Below are 20244 nucleotides of genomic sequence, written 5' to 3'. Positions count from 1 at the left end.
GTATGGTGTGGCACCACTGTGTTCTGTTCTGCGCCAAGTCCTCCCAGTTTGTTGGGTTGATGCCTCCCTTTTTAAGATATACTTTCAGTATGTCTTTGAAATGCTTGCACTGCCCTCTGTGAGCCCTTCTTCCCTGACTTAACTGAGAGAAAAGTACTTGCTTCAGGAGGCAAGTGTCGGGCATACGTACACAGTGGCCAGCCCACTGGAGTTGGTATTTCATGACTTGCGCTTCTATACTGCTGATGTTGGCTGCAGAGAGAACGCGTCGGTCTTCCCAACTGATCCTGAGAATCCTTCTGAGACAGCAGTGCTGGAACCTCTTCAGCCGCTTGAGATGTTGTCTGTTACCCAGGTTACCCAATAGAGAAGGGTGGGGAATGACAACTGCCTTGTAAACCAAGGTCTCGGTACTTGTTTGTAGATCCCTGTCATTGAAGACTCGTTTGAGTAGTCTTCCAAAATGTGCTGGCATAGCAGATCCTGTATTCAATTTCAGAGTAACAGTCATGTTAGTCTGTATTCGCAAAAAGAAAAGGAGTACTTGTGGCACCTTAGAGACTAACCAATTTATTTGAGCATAAGCTTTCGTGAGCTACATCCGATGAAGTGAGCTGTAGCTCACGAAAGCTTATGCTCAAATAAATTGGTTAGTCTCTAAGGTGCCACAAGTACTCCTTTTCTTTTTGTATTCAATTTGTGTCAATGCTGGCTGTTTGGGAGAGGTGGCTGCCAATGTATGGAAAATGGTTCACATTCTTGGCTAACTTGACCAAGCCAACTTCTTGCATTCTGAGAGATGTATGCAAATTCTTTCTTGATAGTCTCTATCAGTTGTCATTGAGAATAGCTGACTCCATCTTAGACTGCAACTTGAAGCAATTATGCATTTATACTTGAGCATACCTTGTCACAGAAATTATGCATACTGTTAAAATGAAGATCAAGGAATGCAAGAAAGTTTGGTTAAATTGCAAGATACTTTTCCAGCTGTCCTCCTACTCTTCTGGGGGTGGGGGAATTCACCCAAACAAAGCCTATAAAATGGCATGGAAGTTGAGAATACTACGAACAGAAAGCTAAAGACATAAGAAATGTTTAGTTTCTTTTTAAGTGTTGCAGAAATGGAAAGCTTGAAAGAATTGGTGGGTATATGCCAGGCTGTCAGGAAGTAAAACTGAAGATGAGCTGTATGGGTAGGGTTTGTGGGATTTTGGGTTTTGTTTGTTTGTTTTTGTATCTCTGGTACTTCCTCACTAGGAGTAATGCATTTTGTTCTGGACACAATCTCAAAAGAGTAAGTAGGAATAGAGGAGGATCCAATAAGAGAAGAGGGATTAAAAGACATGAAAATATTTTCATGTGAAGGGATAGTGAAAAGACTTGGGATGCTCAGTTTAGAGAAGGATAAAGGGATATGATAGCGAATGACACAACTACTAGCTTAAAGAAGGTAAATACCTATCAAATACTTCTACTTACCCTTCTTCAGAATACAGACTGAAAGGGGCATTCAGTTAAATTGAAAGGCAACATACTTTTTGCTGCTAAAAAGGGAATACTAGTTGATAGTGTGTAATTATTCTGTGGAACTCATTGCTCCAAAATAAAATTATGATGAAGAGCTTAATAGGATTTTTTTTAAAAAGGTTTAGATTATGGATGAAACTCAGGTACACTAGGATTACCTATTATATTATATTATATTCTTTTTACTGGGAGAGCTAGTGATTGCCCTTGTATTTAGGTTGTCATAACACTTGCCATTATAAAAGATTCTTGGAAAGTTTTTTTTTAGAAGCTTTAACGCTTCCAATCTTTGCAACAGGCCTTTGAAATTCACAGGGAAGTAAGTCCTCTGGTTAAAGAAGCAACTCTTCTTCAGTCTGTCAAATTCTGTTCACATTCTAATGAGAGAGGAAAAAGTCATTTTTCCCTCTCTTGTTTCAGTTCTTCAGGAAAAACTTTGTCATGATGTCAGACATGGAATTTCTAAGGTCAGGTCCATGCTACTGCCAAAGCAGCAGCATGCATTGCCCTGGGGAGGCCAGGAAGCTGTCAGAGCCATTGTAGTGTCAGGGTAAGTGGGAGAGAAGAACTGGGTTGAGGTGTCCCTGACCATCTCCATATTGCAGGTTCCTGTCCCTCTCATGGGGTAATAGTTTTCTACTGGTAGCTAATGTCCTGTAGTTCAAGTAGTAGAAGGCTCAGCTTTAGTGCTGAAGATTGAGGCTTCAAAACCTACCAATGATAAATGATGTGTGAGGTTTTCTCCCCAGAAATCTAGGAAATTATATACGGAATAAAGCTTTCAGTGTAGTTAGGTTGCAAAATCAAGCACTCAAAAGTTAGGAAATACTAGATTTGAGGTTGTCCAGGCAATCTTAATTCTGTCCCACTATGTTGTCTGCATTATGATATAGTTTTAATGACATGATCCCACGCTATTTTTTTTCCCCACAGTGTATCTGCACAAAATAGATGAATAAGGAGGCAGAATTAAGTTGTATGGGCAACTGTAAATTTGTCAGTTTCTAACCTTGAGTGCTTCAGCTTTCAGCTTGAATAACATTCTTTTAACATGCATTACATAACAAAAATAGTGTGTTGTAGTATAAACCCTCACTCAGTTCTTTGGAAGAAACTTCAGCTTTAAGTATATTATTCTTTAACTGTATACAATGGGTTTTCTTGCACCTTCCTGTAGTACAGGGTACTGTCAGAGATAGGACACAGGATTAGAGGGATCACTGGTCTAATGGTCTAATCCAGTGTGGCAATGAGTACTACATTATGTATTTTTTGGGGTGAGGAGAGAAGCAACAACAGAATATCAGGGCACTAGAAATGGACACCCTGCAGAAATAACACTGCTTTTCTCTCTTGGATAGATTCTTTTTGTCTTCTCTGCTCCTGGTCTCTGACTGTGTCACTAAAGACTGTCACTAAAGACTATGTACCATGATTGGTTTCCACTCTGTATCCTTAGTGACAGCTAACGTGTGCATTTACAGTTTGAGTCGGTTTCATTGCATGATGCCCAAGTTGCTATAGCACAAATAACTAATGAATCTTCCAGTAATCCAGCAGAGTTGACTAAGGGTGCTAGTATATGTCTCTGTGTTAAAGGCATTACGTATTTTGTGCCAATCTTACTTTATCTCAATAGGTACAAAGAATTTTACGTGAAAGATTTTGTCACCAGTGCCCTAATGGAAAACTGTTTGGGGTTCAACTTCAGTACAAGTGAGTAAGCAACTTCATAACTTTGTGGGCAGCTGCTTTAATATTTTGACCTCAGTTTAAACATAAATTCTGATTTGTACAGGGCCTGTTATGCCTTTGATCTTTTTTCTGTTAAGTAGTGATTTTAAAATGCACTTAAAAGAAGCAGCTTCTTAAAACTTCAGTAGAGCTTGAAACTCATTTCAACTTTGTTTTAAAATTAGATTATTAGAAAGACTTGCATTCCTGTTTTTCATGTGTATAAACTTCTAAAAGAAAATCACCTTCTGGGCTGAATTTTTCTCCTGTATGTTCAAGAAACTCCTACATTTTGTCCATTCCCATCCCTTCTCAGGTTGTTTATTTAAATGTTTGAATGTTTGTTAGTTTAAGTTCATCCAAAAGTTGAGAGACCTTGGTTTGTATCTTCTTCTCCCAGGTCTTCCTGCCTGGAGCCTTTCCTGCTTTGTCAGAACACTGCAAGGAGTTTCTGCTAGAACCTGCACACCCCTAGCAGTCTAGTTCCTGACTATTCTCCCCTTCATTGCAGCCTCCTGCTGTTCTTTATAGGGCAGTCACCCTGATCTTGCCTAGATGTGGCTTATTCTGTAATCAGGGTGGCTAGCTCCAGCCTTAAGGGGTGAGCGACCCTGTTACAGGAACCAATAATGAAACATTTGCTAGTATAAATTAGGACTCCAAAAAATAACATGGTGCGAGGTAAATAGTGGTGTCCCCCAGGGGTTTGTACTGGGCCAGTCCTATTCAACATATTCGTAAATGATCTGGAAAAAGGGATAAACAGTGAGGTGGGAAAATTTGCAGATGATACAAAACTACTCAAGATAATTAAGTCCCAGGCAGACTGCAAAGAGCTACAAAAGGATCTCTCAAAACTGGGTAACAAAATGGCAGATGAAATTTGATGCAAAGTAATGCACATTGAAAAACATAATCCCAACTATACATATAAAATGATGGGGTCTAATTAGCTACTACCACTCAAGAAAGAGATCTTGGAATCATTGTGGATAGCTCTCTGAAAACATTCACTCCATGTACAGTAGCAGTCAAAAAAGCAAACAGAATGTTAGGAATCATTAAAAAAGGGCTAGATTACAAGACAGAAAAATCATATTGCCTCTATAAATCAGTGGTTCACCCACATCTTGAATACTGCATGCTGATGTGGTTGCCCCATCTCAAAAAAGATATATTGGAATTGGAAAATGTTCAGAGAAGGGCAACAAAAATGATTTGGGGTATGGAACAGCTTCCATATGAGGAGAGATTAATAAGACTTTTCAGCTTGGAAAAGAGATGGCGAAGGGGAGATATGATAGAGGTCTACAAAATCATGACTGGTGTGGAGAAAATAAATAAGGAAGTGTTATTTACTCCTTCTCATAATACAAGAACTAGGGGTCACCAAATGAAATTAATAGGCAGCAGGTTTAAAACAAACAAAAGGAGGTATTTTTTCACACAATGCACAGTTAACCCATGGAACTCCTTGCCAGAGGATATTGTGCAGGCCAAGACTATATAACAGGGTTCAAAAAAGAACTAGGTAAGTTCATGGAGGATAGGTCCATCAATGGCTAATAACCAGGATGGGCAGGGATGGTGTCCCTAGCCTCTGTTTGCCAGAAGCTGGGAATGGGTGACGGGATGGATCACTTGATGATTACCTACTCTGTTCATTCCCTGTGGCACACCTGGCATTGGCCATGGTCAGAAGACAGGATACTGGGCTAGATGAATCTTTCATCTGACCCTGTATGGCTGATCTTATGTTGTTAACATTTATTGTCTTCCTCTTTTGATAATGAAGAATTTATTTTGAATATTGATCACTCATTGCTGAAAGACATCCAAGATTCTGTAAGAGTTACTTTTTTCTCTTTTCTTCCAAGTGTATTCTTCCCTCTCAATGGAAGATTGTTTCAGTTGTTAACAGTAACTCCCATTCTTTTCTCTTTTTTCCCCATTGTCAATGTAAGAAAATTAGTGTTCCTACTATAAAATGCATATTGTAACCGACTTTTAAAAAAAACGAATAAAACAAATGTTATGCTCGCATTCTTCACTGAATTAATTCAGTTTTTGGGGGAAATAAATGTAGAATATAAAACCTGATCCTCATTGTTACAAAAAAAATATCGTGTGGACCCCTTCCATATGTTTTTGGGGTCTTTAAAAAAAATTACCAATCGCAGGGGATGATCTCCACAGTAACAAAGGTGGCACTGATGTTGTTACGCTGTGGAGAGGCAACATGATGAAAAACTGGAAATCAGCAGGACAGTTTTCATTCCTCAGTTATGGCAGAGAACTGAAAAAGCCGTTGTGGTTACTAGAATCTCTCTACAACCATTTCAGTGTTTTACAGTAACACTTCAATGAATCACTTACATTATCTTAATATACAGTAAAGATACCCTAAAGGGAAATAGCTTTGCCTTAAGGAAGGACATCTAGAACTGACAGCTTAGTAGTTCAGTAATTGTTTAAATTTCTAACAAGAAGTATTTGTCTGAACTCCAAGTAACATTCCCATAACTCTAGATTGGTGTGAAGTTTGAGTAACACATTCATAAAAACCTGTGTGAAGAATTCATAGTTCCGTATTCGTACCAGAATAATATAGAATAAGTGTACCACTTTGTGATAAATGACTTCCTGTTTCTATTTAAATTCTAACATTCTATGCTAAATCAATTCACTTAAACTCTGAACACTATTCTAGCCATCTTTATTTTCTGTAATTTCATTGTAAACTTAAGTTCTGTCAAAGTTCACCTATGCTGTAGTTTAAACACCCTGAGTTTCAGTGAATGCATCAGAAGCTTAGTATGGGTAATCAGTTGGTTAAAATTATTTAGTCGGTGATTCCACATCTGTCCTCATGGTCTCTTAGCTGGCACATTTTGAAGCATTTTTTCTCTCTTCCTTTTGTTGTTGTAACACCATTTGTTTGTCAACCTGTTGCTGTTTAAAAGTCTTAATACTAATTGAGGTTAGTTCCTTTCCTATTTGAAGAAAGGAGCTAAGAACTAAATGTAATAGTTTTTCTCTGAAATTTGCCTTCCATGTATGGCATAGTGGTGCGTAACATGGTATTTAGAAGAACCAGTGATACTTTTTATAACACACATTTTTAATGTTTATGAAATCTGAGTCTAATCTTGGATTTTATTACATTTTGCACCCAGTGGATGTTACTGTGATTGCAGTTAACCGGCCATCCTGTGTTAGGCTTCTTTTTTTCTTATCTGAATTCTCTTCTACAGCTACAGCAAATACTCCTGTTCCTAAAGTTTTAACTTACTGTCATTGTCATTATAGACATCTACTGGAGCTGCTGAAACGAACCATTATCCATGGAGAAAGTAACTCTGCACTCATCATTGGACCCCGGGGATCAGGAAAGACTATGGTAAAAGCTCTTAGTACAAGTTGATGTAGGGTCAAATTGTACCCTGGTGTAAATGGGTGCAACTCCATCGGTGTCCCTGAAGTTACACCACAGCGGAGTTTGGCTTTTGATCACTTCCTGTCTTTGTGGGGTTTTATTTTTAAAGATATCTTGTTTTGCTAATGCTTTTTTTATGAGCATTTCAGGAGATGTATTAATGAGGCTGTTCAAAAGAAAAACCTTACTTAAATTTTTCTTTGTCTTTCTGAAATTATAATATTCAGATGTCTGTAGTTCAAATACAAGAATTTCATATTTCAGTCAGATTTTATGTGCAGTTTACAATAAAGCGTGTAACAGGAACGCTGCCTCCAGCCTGCCCCCTTGTGGTATAGGGTGGCTCTGCAAGCACCCCGCTTCAGTTTTTTCTCTCTGGGGTCTTGGAAATAATCCACCAAGCTTTCTTCTGGCTAATGGTACTCTTGGTTGGGCTGGTTTACTAACAAACAGTACAGAACACTCAGTGCCCAAAGTAAAGTCATCACTGTAACACAAGCTCATACTCACTCTGGCACCTTCATTCCAATCTGCCCTTTATCCAGCAGCCATTGCCAGCCCTTTCTAGCAGGAGTCCTTCCCTGTTCTTCAAACAGCCACTCCCACTCTATCCTTCCCTCCCCAGGAAGGATCCAAAAATCCTCCTTGATTTGTCTTCTCTCTGGCTCAGAGAGGCCATCAGGCAAACCCCCTCTTTTGCTCTCCCCTAGTATCTTGGTCTCCTGCAGGAGCCTTGCTACTCTGCAGCCTTCTCCATGCTCCCTTTGTTGAAGTGTATGTCTCTGTCCACCTGGGCTTCTTTCTTATCCCAGAGGCCTGATCGAACCACATGATCCCTCCCTTCTGTGGAAAGGTGAACTTGTATCAGAGCTGGGGCTGAGACCCATTTTCCTTTAAAAGTGCATCCACCCTGTGACAAAGTATAACAGATTCCTTGTGTGACTGGCAGGAAATTCTCTGAATGCTACACTGTCCCACCAGCAGAATGTACCAGCTCTTAGGCATTATAGGCTTCTCTTACCTCAAACTGTAGGCTCTTAATTCATCATAGTGAGGAACAGAGGTAACTTGTGCTGCTGCATTAGTGGTGTTTCTCTGATTTGGCTTTGAGTGGCTGCACTAATGTTTGACCTGCTACTCAACTGACTTTTCCCTTTTAAAAATTGAGGGTTTTTTCCTACCAAAAAATGGGAATTTGTCATTGGAAGCAGGTCCTGCTTTATGAAGTTTCGATTTGCTTTAACTGTTTTTCATTCTTGTCTGTGAAGCTCCCTGATGTCTGTATAAAATCTGTAACTCAGACTTGTTTCTACTGAAGTCATTGCAGCTCTACTTAGAGTTGTCAGTGTGGATCCCACTGTAGGCACGTGCACTGTGTGAGAGGCCATAATCTTTTTTGCTTATCCGTATCCACGTGGGCTGCATATGCACCTTGTGCTCCAATGCAAGGGCATAAAGGCAAAGTGGCCCTGACTCTCCCTCCATTCCCTCTTACTACCTGTGGTAGCAGTACGGAACCTGGATTGTGTCTGACCCATTTGGATTTTTGTCTAAGCTCCAGATTTATCTAAAACACTCATCACTACTTAGCTTACTTCATAAAGTTCCTCATTTTTTGGACATTCCAAAAAAGCCCAGACATGATGGGGGAAACCCTTTGCAGACCTGTTTGTGCACCCCTGTACAGCAGGACAAAGTTGTACAATGGTTAAAATATGGCAAACTGTAAGCCTTCAAAGTTTACATCCTGCTCTGTGTTACTGTCTAATGCCCTGCTGAACACAATCTGTCCCTCTTCTGCCTTGGGGAAGCTCTTATCCCCAGTGAACGCTTCTTTTCCTTGTGCTCTCAGAAATCAAGGGACACAAGGCTCAAATTGCATCTCTTGGAACAATCCACTGAAGGTAGCCTCAGATCTAGAGGAAGAAATGTCATCCTGTCTGGAACCTAGGAGGCTTTCCTCTGATAGTGCACCAGAAACTAGGTACACCTCCAGTTTCAGCAGGGAGAAGAGATCAAAGAAAGCAGTTGAATCAGCACAAGGAATCATGGCACCGTTGGATATGTTCTCTATACTAATGACATCAATGCTGTTGTCTTTATTGCTGGCTCTAGGACAGTGACCCAAAACACTCTCCGCATCAGGTATGTGCGCAGAGCTGCGTTTGCAGTAGTGCTTGACGTAACGTCCTCCTCAGAAGGAGGACTTAGTCCAAGGGTGGTAGTTCAAGGCCATTCAGCTTCAGAGATGGTAACAGAGCACCAGCACCCAGTAAGGTCAGAGACTTGGGCTTTGGTACCAGCACTGACTGAGGAACCACTCCAGATGCAGGGGTTTGCCTTTGAAGATCCACCTTTACTTTTCTTCCTGGCACTAACATCATTACTACTGAGCTTCATAGGAACTGTGCCTGATGGCATTGCTTATCCTAGAGGTGTTCTACCCCTGATCAGACCATTCTAGTCTCTTTTTAGGAGGGGACTCTGATGGAGACAGGAGAGATGAAACACCTCTAGGACAAGCAAGGGTGCCCATTACTATTGCTCTTATAAGACTGGTAGTGGATGGGTTACCCACAATCTGGCCAACACCAGTACAATATGCCATTGTGGCCCTATTGGCCTTGATGACTATTGCTATCTCACTGGTCCCAGAGTTGTGCCCCATCACATATCTCCATGAGGAGGAGGTGATTACCAGTTCTCCTTGGCGTCAGTAGGCCCCCTTTGCCAGAACCAGAAGAGCAGCTGGGTATGCTGCCAGAACAAGCCTGGGGGAGACACACCAGCTTCCCTCCCCTCCCCAAGAATCTTCTTCCTCCCCCAATGAGGCAGTCACTGTGGATACCTTGGATATTGAAACTATTCAGTTCAAGAGAATATTTGTGAACTATTTGACATCTTAAGTTCTGCTGTTCCACAAGAATAGTCCTATCCATCAGTAAGGGTTTGATGGAGCCTACGATGGAATATTTGGCATGCACTGGCCTTGCCCCCCCTCAACCTCATGCAAAGAAGAGGTGCAAATACCACCTAAGGTGGTTGAGCAGTTGTGTGTGCACCCTATACCAGGGTGCTTGTTGTCAGCAGTACAAAAAAACCCAGTCAGCTCAAGGACAAGGATCTGAGAAAAATTGACCTTTTTGGCAAGAAGACAAACTTGTTTCACGTTACAAATTATCAAGCACTATGAAGTGCACATTCCTTGTATGGGAAAGGATGACCCCATTACTCTCAACTCCCACAGAACTGCATGGTTCTTTGAGATGATGTCACTGTGGATCCCATGACCTTCCCTCCAACCCTGCTTTGAGTCCTCAGCTAACTTGTGCTTTGAATTGTGAGGGATCTGTTGGAGAGTTGCAGCCACTCCATCCTTTATGCCCTTGCACATGAGCATAAAAAGGCACAGGGTGCGTGGATGTCCTTGACAGACTGCTATGCAAAAAAACTCCAGCCTCATGCATGTGAGGTGCATGCTCACCTGCAGTGGCACCTAAACTGATGACAACATCGCAAAAAAAAGCTACTTTAGGTAGCATAAGTAACTGTTGATTTGTTAACCTACACATATAATACACTAATTATGGCTCCTCTGTTGGGATCAGGATCTGTTATGAGCCTAATTTAAGTGTGTAAGCAACTTCCATTACCTGTAAAATGCTGACATAATGGACTAGAGTATGGTGATTCTGGTTATAGGACTTGATTAGAGTACATACTTAATAGGTGCTTTTCCTGTACTGTATATCATGTCACCTTGTTCATAGGGAGCCTTTAGTCAGAGTACGTTGAGTAACACTTAAGTGGTTGCTATGTACATGCATTTACAGTTTTACCAAACTGAATAACAAAGCTTAAAAGGCTATATTATATATTTGTTATAAACTGTGTGTAACCTTTCAGCTAAAAAAATTACCTTTTTGTAATATAAAAATTGTCTCAAACTGGTAAGCTATAAAATAGCTGAAGAATTTTCATAATTGTAACATTAAAAAAAATTGGTATGGTTAACAACTAAAGTACCTTTTTTTAAAGCCCTTTAAGAGATGGCTTTGTGATGGAGACATTGACAAACATTTCGCTACATAAAAGTGCTTGTACCAACATTTCGATGGTTTTGTCTACTGCACTTTTTGAAGTGCTAAATAGTAGTATTCTTCCAATATCATTGGGCTCTCACTCTTCAGAATTGAAAGTATGCTAATGTTGCCAGTACAAAAACTCTGCATAGAGCAGCCCTAAAATAGAGATCATACCCACAAAGCAGACCGTGTGAAGGACAGACTGAGATTGTTGACCTGAATTTGATGGGTTAGTGATTATGGCTCGCCACTGATCGCAACCGACCAGAAGATTTATAGGTTCTTATCCAATTCAGACTACAGAGTTTAAGAACTCAGAGAGTTCTATATTGGGAGAGGATTCTCGGGGTGCTTGGCAAGAACAAGTACACTGAGGACAATACCAAATTGATAAAACCTTTATTGAAATTAACATAAAAATAAGAAATGCAATTAAATTTATAACTGCAAAACAGTAAAAATTCTGACACTCCTGGTGGTACCATCTCTATTATAAGTACCTTAACCTAACGTACTCATACCATTCCTTGAGGACCTGGGAATAGGAGATAAAGGACCAGCCTCACTCCTGGCATGCCCGATGATGCGATGGTGCTGGCTTCCCCAGTGTTTAGGAATGTTGAGTAGTTGTACAATACTGCATAAGCTGAGCTGATAGCGTGAAAGAAGATAGGATAGATAGACAGAGCTTAGAATTTAGAAGAGCGGAACTTATCCCTAAAGCTATCCCTAAAGACTGACTATTGAATCTCTCTTACAGGGTATTATAGGATCCTGACCTATGTAATTCAGGCTCAACGTACTATACCCAATCTTATTTCCATACCCTAAGAAATTTATGGGTACCCTTCTCCTATAGGTTAGTGGATTATGACACTTCCTTTCTAAATATATTAATAAGGATTATCTCATTCCAAAACTGCCAGCCTAGGCTCTCTTGATGACCTCCAAGTTGTGGTGTACCCTGCAGTTACCAACCGGTTGAAGAAGTCAGATAAACATGTGATGCGATGTGGATAGTTCCTCCCTTTGGTTCCCCGAAGTTCAGGGACCATTCTTATCTGTGCCAAAGGTTGCCAGCTTTTATGCTGACATAACTGATCATAGTTTTTGCTATATTGCAGATCTTACAAGCCTGTAGGCTTCTTGCATTTTAACAAAACTTCTCATTAGGAAATACATGCCTCAACATATCCTAAATTCCAAGGAATTAATACTAATAAAAAATAAGAATTAAATGGATTAATTTCAGAAAAGAAATATATTAATTGATACTGCTGGCTGGATTAGTAGGAGATAATAGTTAGCAAATAATCCTATGGGCTACAAGATGGAGGAAAGGGATACAACATGTAAGCAGAGTGATCATAGTGGTGACAGACAAATGTCTAAATTATGTGTCTTGGGGCTTTCTACAATTAAAGACTCTAAAGTCTTCTCTTCCTCACCACAACAATTTCCAGCTTCAGTGTTCTTATGATCCTTTTCCCAGTATATGACCCATTTTGGCTATGTAAGTGAGCAGTTAATTCATAAGACAAATGAAATGTGTAAGTGTATTTAATTAGCTTCTTGAAGGTGAAAGGGAAGAAGTGGGTTTTCAGGAGAGCAATACTAGTGGAGAGGAAGTTGGATTTATGTTTAAAAGGAACTAATGATGTTGGATAGAGGAGGCAATGGGGGAGGAGAAGTAATGAATAAATATCAAATTCATACTAGAATCTAAAAATACTTACGTTTAAGGTCAGTTCTTGCCAAGGGCTGTGTAGAAAACTGAGAGCACAGATAAGTCTTTAAAATGGTGACTTTTTAAAAAAGTTGTTCTTTGGAACTATCAAGTTATGCACATTGTTGATTTATGTCATTGTATGCTGCTGTTAACTTTGTGCACCCTTTCCTGTCTTAGTGTGTAAGATGCAACGTGTGTGTGTGTGAGAGATGTCTTTAATAACATTTTCCACTCTTCAAGGTAAGGACCTTAACTACTTTTGTGTCTTGTACAGCATCAAGCACAATGGGGCCCAATCCTCATTGGGGCCTTTGGGTGCTACTGAAATCTACTAAATGAAAATGCTAGAGCTACCATTTTAGAATCTTTTAAAAGGCTTTTTTGCATTATTGGATTTTTATGTGCAGCTACAAAATAGTCTGCATGTTGTAACTTGAAAATTATTGGGAATACTTTTATATTCTGTTCTCACAAAGAACTGATACTACTCCTCCTCCTCCTCCTCCTCCACTTAACTCATGAAACATGGAAATAACAAAAGTTTTAGAATTTTGAATTTAGCCACAGTATCTGTCATCTTTCCTGCCAGCAACATGCTTCTCATGAAGTTTCATTCATGCCACAAAGTTCTGGATCCTTGCATTTCCTTTTTTAAAGATAGGAGTGATGAGCCCATATAGAAGGGTTTCATTGATCTGATTTGAAAGACTGATTTGAAAAACCTGAACAAAACATTTTTTGGAAAGTGTTTTTCCTCTACGGACGCAAATGCTAGATGTCAAGAATGTAGTTAATACAGGAAGTACTCATGTTCTTTTGAGTATCCTCAACCCAAACTAATAAAGGTTGATTCGATCAGTCACAAAGCAGTATCTTCAATTTTAGTAGATGTTTGATCCTCTTGTTTTATTTGCAGTTTCTTCTTCTTACTGTTTTTAATACTGGAGGTATTTTAATGTGAATTACGTTATTTTTTTCTAGTTATTAAATTATGTCTTAAAAGAGCTCATGGAAGTAAAGCAAGTGAGAGAGAACCTCTTGCAAGTTCATCTAAATGGCAAGTTATATTGCATTCTTTTAAATTAAAAATACTATATATTTGCTTTTTGTAGTGGGTTTTCACTTACTGTAAATCTAAACTAATAGTGCCTTTAAAGATGTTTCAGAATATCTGCTCTCATAAAAATCTTTGCCTGCTATCCATTGTTTAGTTATGAAAGATAGATTGTCTGAAGCAACATTTCAAGAGGTGTACAAGTAGTCTTACTTCAAAAATAATATAAAGTCCCACTTCGGGAAAAAGTTCCTGGAATAAGTCTCTTCGCTGGTGGCATAATGGTGTGACAACTGGGGTGTAGAATGAGCGAAGGAGGTAATTTAGTGTTTGATGTGTAATCACCACTTTCTTTTAGGGCTCTTACAGACAAATGATAAAATAGCACTCAAGGAGATCACGAGACAACTACAAATGGAAAATGTGGTTGGAGACAAAGTTTTTGTGAGTATGAACTTCTTGCTGCTCTTTTAGGCACCGCTTAAAAAAAAAAAAAGAGCATTACAAGACTTAAACAAAAGATCTCCCGTCAGAAAAATAACCACACCAAATAAGTAACTTTTCCATATATTGACCAGACTAAAATGAATAGATTTGAGCCTTACTGCAAAACTGATGGACTGTCTCACTCTTCACATAATTATCTTTTCAGAATTTATAAATGATTTTGAATACTACTGATATGAGATTTATGGAATTAGAAGAACAATGTTAACCTGTTAAGGCCCTTGTAAAGTATTTCCTAAGTCCGTCTGTCTTGACAGTAGAAAATACCAGACAGTACTTATGAATGTACAGTCAATGTCACCATGCCTGTTGTCGATCACACTTGAGAAAGTCAATTTCAGGTCAGACTGACAAAAACTGGGTAGACGCTACCACACTGGTGGTTTATTCTGTAATCCAGATTTAACCAAACCTGCAACAAATGTGGCTTCTGGATCACTAAACCAGCTTAATATAGATCCACAGGGCATCTCCTGAGGCCTTCCAGCCTATGTTGCTACCCAGACAAACTGGACTTCTTTGGTGAAGGGTTATTAAAACCAAAAATCACCCCACATTAGCTTCTTTGAGTCCCAGGGGGCCAGTCATTTACCCAGGTCAATAGATGCTCAGGACCTTACACAAAAAATAATGCTGTAGCCAGTACTTAGTAAACTAAGAAAAGGAGTTATTAAAAGGTTAAGGCATGTAAAACACTTTACAGTTGGATTGAAGTACACAATTCAAATTGTTTGTAGGAATGTTAAGTCTGCTAGTCATCTCCCTCCCCCCACCCCCACACACAAACCTGGCTCTGTTACAGGTCAGGCAGTTCCCTGGAGTATATGCTCTGCCATCCTTCCATCTGAATTGTAGATTTTGGCTTATACCTTTGCCTACCTGCTTTCTGAGGTGTTTTCAGGGATGAGTCCAGATGCCTTTGTTTACAGCTCCTTTGTTACTTCTAAAGAGCTAACCTGTGGGCATTTCTCATACCCACAACATGTTTGAGTTAGACACCGAGCAAAATTTCATAACTCCATACATAATGTCGATATACACCTTATAACAAGATAATAGTATTCAGCAGGTTATAACTTTTTTTTCAGTGATGCCTCACAAGGCATACTTTGTATAAGATTTATCACCACTTTCAGTGATGACCATAGTAGTGTAGATGTCACCTTCCCCTTTAGACAGTATTACCATATATTTATATGCAATGTTGAGTGTAATTTTTATGAAGTTAACTTGTTTTTCTGAAAAAATCTTTTTTTAATCAGAAATTTTAACTATTTCATCACAAAATAGTGAAAAGACCCTCTTAAAACTTGCTTGAAATATCTAACTATATAGATGAGGCAAAGAGTTCTAGTGGAATTCAAAATTGATAGTTCCAAATGTATTGCTACTAATAGACTGGAGCATCTGGATAACATCAGCTACAATAGGTATTTCTTTACAAATAAAGGATTGATCAATAACGTACTAAGTATTTTAAATATGTTGTTCAACTAGCAATATTTTTAGAAGTATTAGTCTGAAGCATGTTAAACTGTAGTTTATTACTTCTTCCTAGTAAGCTTGGCTTTAAAATCTGAATTGGATAATGAGGACAGTGGGTATGAGGTCTGCCAGGTGCCTTAGAGGAGAAAAAAGTCCCTTATCTTCTGACTTTAAGGGAGACAAGATTGAGTAAGTGGTAGATTCCTGACTTTTAAGCTAGTATTTGTAGGGTTTCAATATGGTTAAAACTTAGCTAGGTGGGCACCAACTTTAAAAAGATTTAGCCTAAATATTAGAAAGTGCTTTCTAACTATAAGGATAGTTGTATTCTGGAATAGGTTACCAAGGGGTGTTGTGGAATCCCCCCTCACTGGAGATTTTTAAGAACAGATTAGACAAACACCTGTTCAGGATGGTCTAGTTATACTTGATTCTGCCTCAGCACAGGGGAATGAACTAAATGATCTTTGAGGACCTTCCTACCCTACATTGATATATTTTATATCTTTCTTTCCTTTAGGGTAGTTTTGCTGAAAACCTTGCATTTCTTCTTGAAGCTTTAAAGAAAGGTAAATATTTTGTATAAGACTTTAAACCCCCGGTGAGTTTTAACAAACTTTCACCCAAATGCTGTAGAGAAATCAAAGATTACCTCACGCTCTAGACAAGTGGTCTCCAATCCTTTTTAAGCCCAAGATAACTTTTTGAATCTAAGGGCAACCCAGGATCTACCCTGTCCCTTCCCCAAAGCCCTGCCCTGCTCACTCCACCCTCCCTCACTTTCACTGGGCTGGGGTAGGTGGTTGTGGTTCGGGAGGGGGTACGGGGCTCTGGGCTTGGGCCAAGGAGTTTGGTGTGTGGGAGGGGGCTCTGGGCTGAGCCTGGGGCAGGGGGTTGGGCTACAGGAGGGGGTCCGGGGCGCTAGCTCTGGGAGGAGGTTAGGGTGCAGGAGGGGGTACGGGGTGCTAGCTCTGGGAGGGGGATCAGGGCAGGAGCAGAGTGTTGGGATTCAGGAGGGGGGTTGGGGTGCTGGCTCCAGGAGGGGGTTGGGGCGCAGCCTCCTGCTGGGCAACACTTCCTTTCGGCAGCTCCCAGTGGGCGGCAGGCACAGCGAGGCGAAGGCAGGCTCCCTGCCTATCCGGCCCCACACCGCTCCCGGAAGGGGCCAGTGTGGTCCATGCGCTGCACCTCTCTGCAAGCACTGCCCCCACAGCTTTCCTAGCCAATGGGAGCTGCGGGGGCAGTGCTTGCAGGCAGGAGCAGTGCGTGGAGGGAGACCCCTGCTTTTCCCCCTCACCCCCGGCTGGGGGGCTGCACTGGCGGCTTCTGGGGGCAGCGTGGGGCCAGAGTAGGCAGGGAGTTTGCCTTAGCGGTAGCTATACTACACCACCGGAGATCGCGATCAACTGGGAGATCCTCTAGGATCAACCAGTCGGTGACCACTGCTCTGGACCATAGTACAAGACACTTCTGCATGAGAATGAACCTTGGTTGCAAAATGGGTAGAGTGAACGGTCGTGTGGTCATATCAAGCATTGTGATGTTTGAATCAAATGCTTAAGCTTAATTTACAGGAGCAGCACTAAAGACTTCTTTCTACTGTTCATGGAATGGCTAAGGATGGCAGGTTTAAAAAAAAAAAATCTGAAAATAGTATTGAACTTTTTTCTGTTGCTTTTAAACAGTTACTGTTTGGTTTTTTTTTTTTTTTGGTCTCATTCATACCACCTTCCCCCAGCAAAATGCAGTCAGATTTTTGCAGGTTTTATTGTTCATTCTACCAAAAGCAAATATTTGCTATGCATTCAGGTGTAGAATGCAGTGGTGGATGTGCATGTAGATTTTTGCAATGCTGTTATCAAGTCTGTTTGCCCATGATGAGAATTGATATAGCCTTCTTAAAATATTAAAATGATAAATGGGCGTCTTAACTGTCTGTTGTTTTCACTGTTTATTTGTAACCAAAAAATATCTTGACAAGCTAGTTTAACCTCTGCAGTATTTTAAGCTAAATAATCATCATCAACCATGGCATGTAGCAAATACACATGAGATGGGGGTCTTATGAATTAGCAAAGATTCTATAAACAGGTTAAAACTTGAGGGCACACTAGAACAAAAGTGCTGCAAAGGTAAGAAGTCTAATAGTTGTGTACTTACCAGTTCAGTAATATACTGTTTTAATTCCTGTCTTAGGTAACCGAGATAGCAGTTGTCCAGTGCTCTTTATACTGGATGAATTTGACCTCTTTGTTCATCACAAGAACCAGACATTACTGTACAATCTTTTTGATATATCCCAGTCAGCACAGACTCCGGTAACAGTTATTGGACTTACATGTAGACAAGTAAGAAGTTTTTTTCTTTTCTGTTTTATAGAGCTTATGTTTCTGACAACTGTAATGTTTCATATTCTTTTCATATTTTTATTCTTAAGAGTCATGTCTTAAGGAGACAATTCTGCTAACTTCGGAAACTTCTCCCCCTGACCTAGCGTTGTTATATTGGCTTACTTTAAAAATTGATTCTAGTACAGATACAAATTAAGTGACACAAAATAGTAAATATTCAGAGCAAATGGGAACAGAAGTAGGAAAACAGGAATATGCTCCAGTAACCTCTCTTACTAAGAAAATGAAGGAGGTTCTTTCAGATTTAATAGGAAGCAATTTTTTCCTGCATCTTAATATCTGTCTTAAAGATGAAGCATCTCACCAAAAAGTACCAAAAGTTATAAAAAGAAAAGGACAACACAAGAAGCTATTAAAGTTAATGCCATAGAAACAATGTCAGTGCTATGTCAATTTCTCCTATGTCTTAACCAGACTGTACTTCAGGAGAAAAAGCTGTGGTCACCCCACTTAATCTTTGCGTTGCCTATGTCTGGACTTAAAGATGGAATTCGCAAAAAGAAAAGGAGTACTTGTGGCACCTTAGAGACTAACCAATTTATTTGAGCATGCGCTTTCGTGAGCTACAGCTCACTTCATCAGATGCATGCCGTGGAAACTGCAGCAGACTTTATATATACACAGAGAATATTTTCTCTGTGTATATATAAAGTCTGCTGCAGTTTCCACGGCATGCATCTGATGAAGTGAGCTGTAGCTCACAAAAGCGCATGCTCAAATAAATTGGTTAGTCTCTAAGGTGCCACAAGTACTCCTTTTCTTTTTGCGAATACAGACTAACACGGCTGTTACTCTGAAAGATGGAATTGAGGACAGGGTCATCTTCAGGGTATAGTAACAAACTTATCACTGGTATCCCCCACAAAAAAGATTTAGAATAAGCACTAGAAATGACTTTAAACCACACTGACACTGTCAAAGAAGAATGCCTTTTCATTTCAGGTAATTAAAAAGAAATAAACTACTACACCCTTAAGACATAGGGGAACACAGAACAACAATAAGCATTACCCAGTGTAACATTGTTGTTTTGTTTTGTAATTAATATAAAGAACTGCTAAAAAGTTTAAACAAACTAAATGTTGCAGGGATTACATACAGTATGTAGCCACAAACTCAACAGTAGTAATTGTGAATCTTCAGGCTTGCCTTATATGTAACTAGGCTCTTCGGATCTCTGCTTTTTTTGTTCCCTGTTAGCTTCAGTTTTACTGCTTAAAAATGGTTACATTCTGGAGAAGAGGGCAAAAACTTGGACTTCTTTTACTACTTTGCAGGAGCCATGATAATCCATTTCTCATTAGTTTTCCATCTAAAAAATATCAGGATCAACATTGTTACCTATCTTTTGTTCTACAGGCTGCTGGTCTCTTCCTTTCCTCATTCACTATTGAGCAAGTGTAGAAACTTGGATCAAACTACACTGTCTTTCTACCACACTATGAAATATGACAAATGCTTTTTTAAAAAACAAACCTTTTTCACCAGTAATTGCTGCTATAACACTGCCATACTTACAAAAGAAAAGACTTCTGATCTAGACTAATTTTGGGAAGTGTGGAGGTGGGGTAGGGTAAAATGTTTCAGGCTTTTCTTACGTTCACTTTGTTAAATATAAGGCAGTCTTGCTTATCATTAAACACTAAATCTGTGCGTTACTACAATAAGGTATGTCTTCGTGGCATACAAACTACGTGTGTTTTTAAAAAGCTGGTTAAACAACCATCATTCCTTCAATCAAACACTCGTGATGATAACATTAACAATCTAGAAAAGTATTATTAAAGATTATTTTAACTTTTTTTAATGCTCTTAAAGCAACAGTTGAAAAGATGACTAGGTTACAAAAAAAGGAAGAGGAAGATGTCTTAGAAAACAATGGGCCTCCAATAGAGCAGAAGTTTAGAGGTGCTTCTGGTTTTTGGTTTGGGGCAATGTCTAATGGGCAAGTTACTTGAAGTTAATATTGAACCAATTTAATGTACAGAATGTGCAGTTAATGTACAGAATCTTTTCTGTTATAAAGGTTCCTGTTTCCAGGGTCCACTACACTCTCCATCAGTGATTTACTTAATTGGATTCAGGAGCAAAATCTTTTATAAAAAGACTGATTTTAAACAATCTTCCACATCTTTTTAGAGAGTCTCATTAGATTTCATGAGAATTGGAGGTTGATATACAGTGGGTCATCAGATTGTATATACAAGATTGTGTTTTTTGTCCTATTACTACTGTACTTACTTTTAGTTTGTCTTGATTTCATTCTCTTTCTG

The 20244-nt window shown here is 39.5% G+C and overlaps 1 protein-coding gene across 13 annotated transcripts in view; it reads left to right on the top strand.

Moving 5' to 3' along the window:
* ORC4 (origin recognition complex subunit 4) overlaps positions 1 to 20244 on the top strand; it is a 407571-nt gene that overhangs the window by 347453 nt on the left and 39874 nt on the right. For 6 of the 13 annotated variants that reach the window (XR_012154238.1, XR_012154235.1, XR_012154236.1 and 3 more), the window contains 6 exons: positions 3170 to 3246; positions 6574 to 6664; positions 13496 to 13571; positions 13927 to 14012; positions 16081 to 16129; positions 17757 to 17908. Coding sequence is in view for 2 of the 13 variants with exons in the window: in XM_073305436.1 (XP_073161537.1) it covers positions 3170 to 3246; positions 6574 to 6664; positions 13496 to 13571; positions 13927 to 14012; positions 16081 to 16129; positions 17757 to 17908 (531 nt within the window). In the remaining 11 variants the exon portion in view is untranslated. Of the gene's footprint in view, positions 1 to 3169; positions 3247 to 6573; positions 6665 to 12691; positions 12755 to 13495; positions 13572 to 13926; positions 14013 to 16080; positions 16130 to 17756; positions 17909 to 20244 lie in introns of all 13 variants that reach the window. The other 7 variants (XR_012154242.1, XR_012154239.1, XR_012154240.1 and 4 more) reach the window with 3 other exon arrangements.

The sequence above is a fragment of the Lepidochelys kempii genome, chromosome 11 (genome assembly GCF_965140265.1).
Source record: "Lepidochelys kempii isolate rLepKem1 chromosome 11, rLepKem1.hap2, whole genome shotgun sequence".
In the NCBI taxonomy this organism is placed as follows: domain Eukaryota; kingdom Metazoa; phylum Chordata; order Testudines; family Cheloniidae; genus Lepidochelys; species Lepidochelys kempii.
Note: the sequence above shows the minus strand (reverse complement) of the source record. Positions and strands in the feature narration are given on the sequence as shown.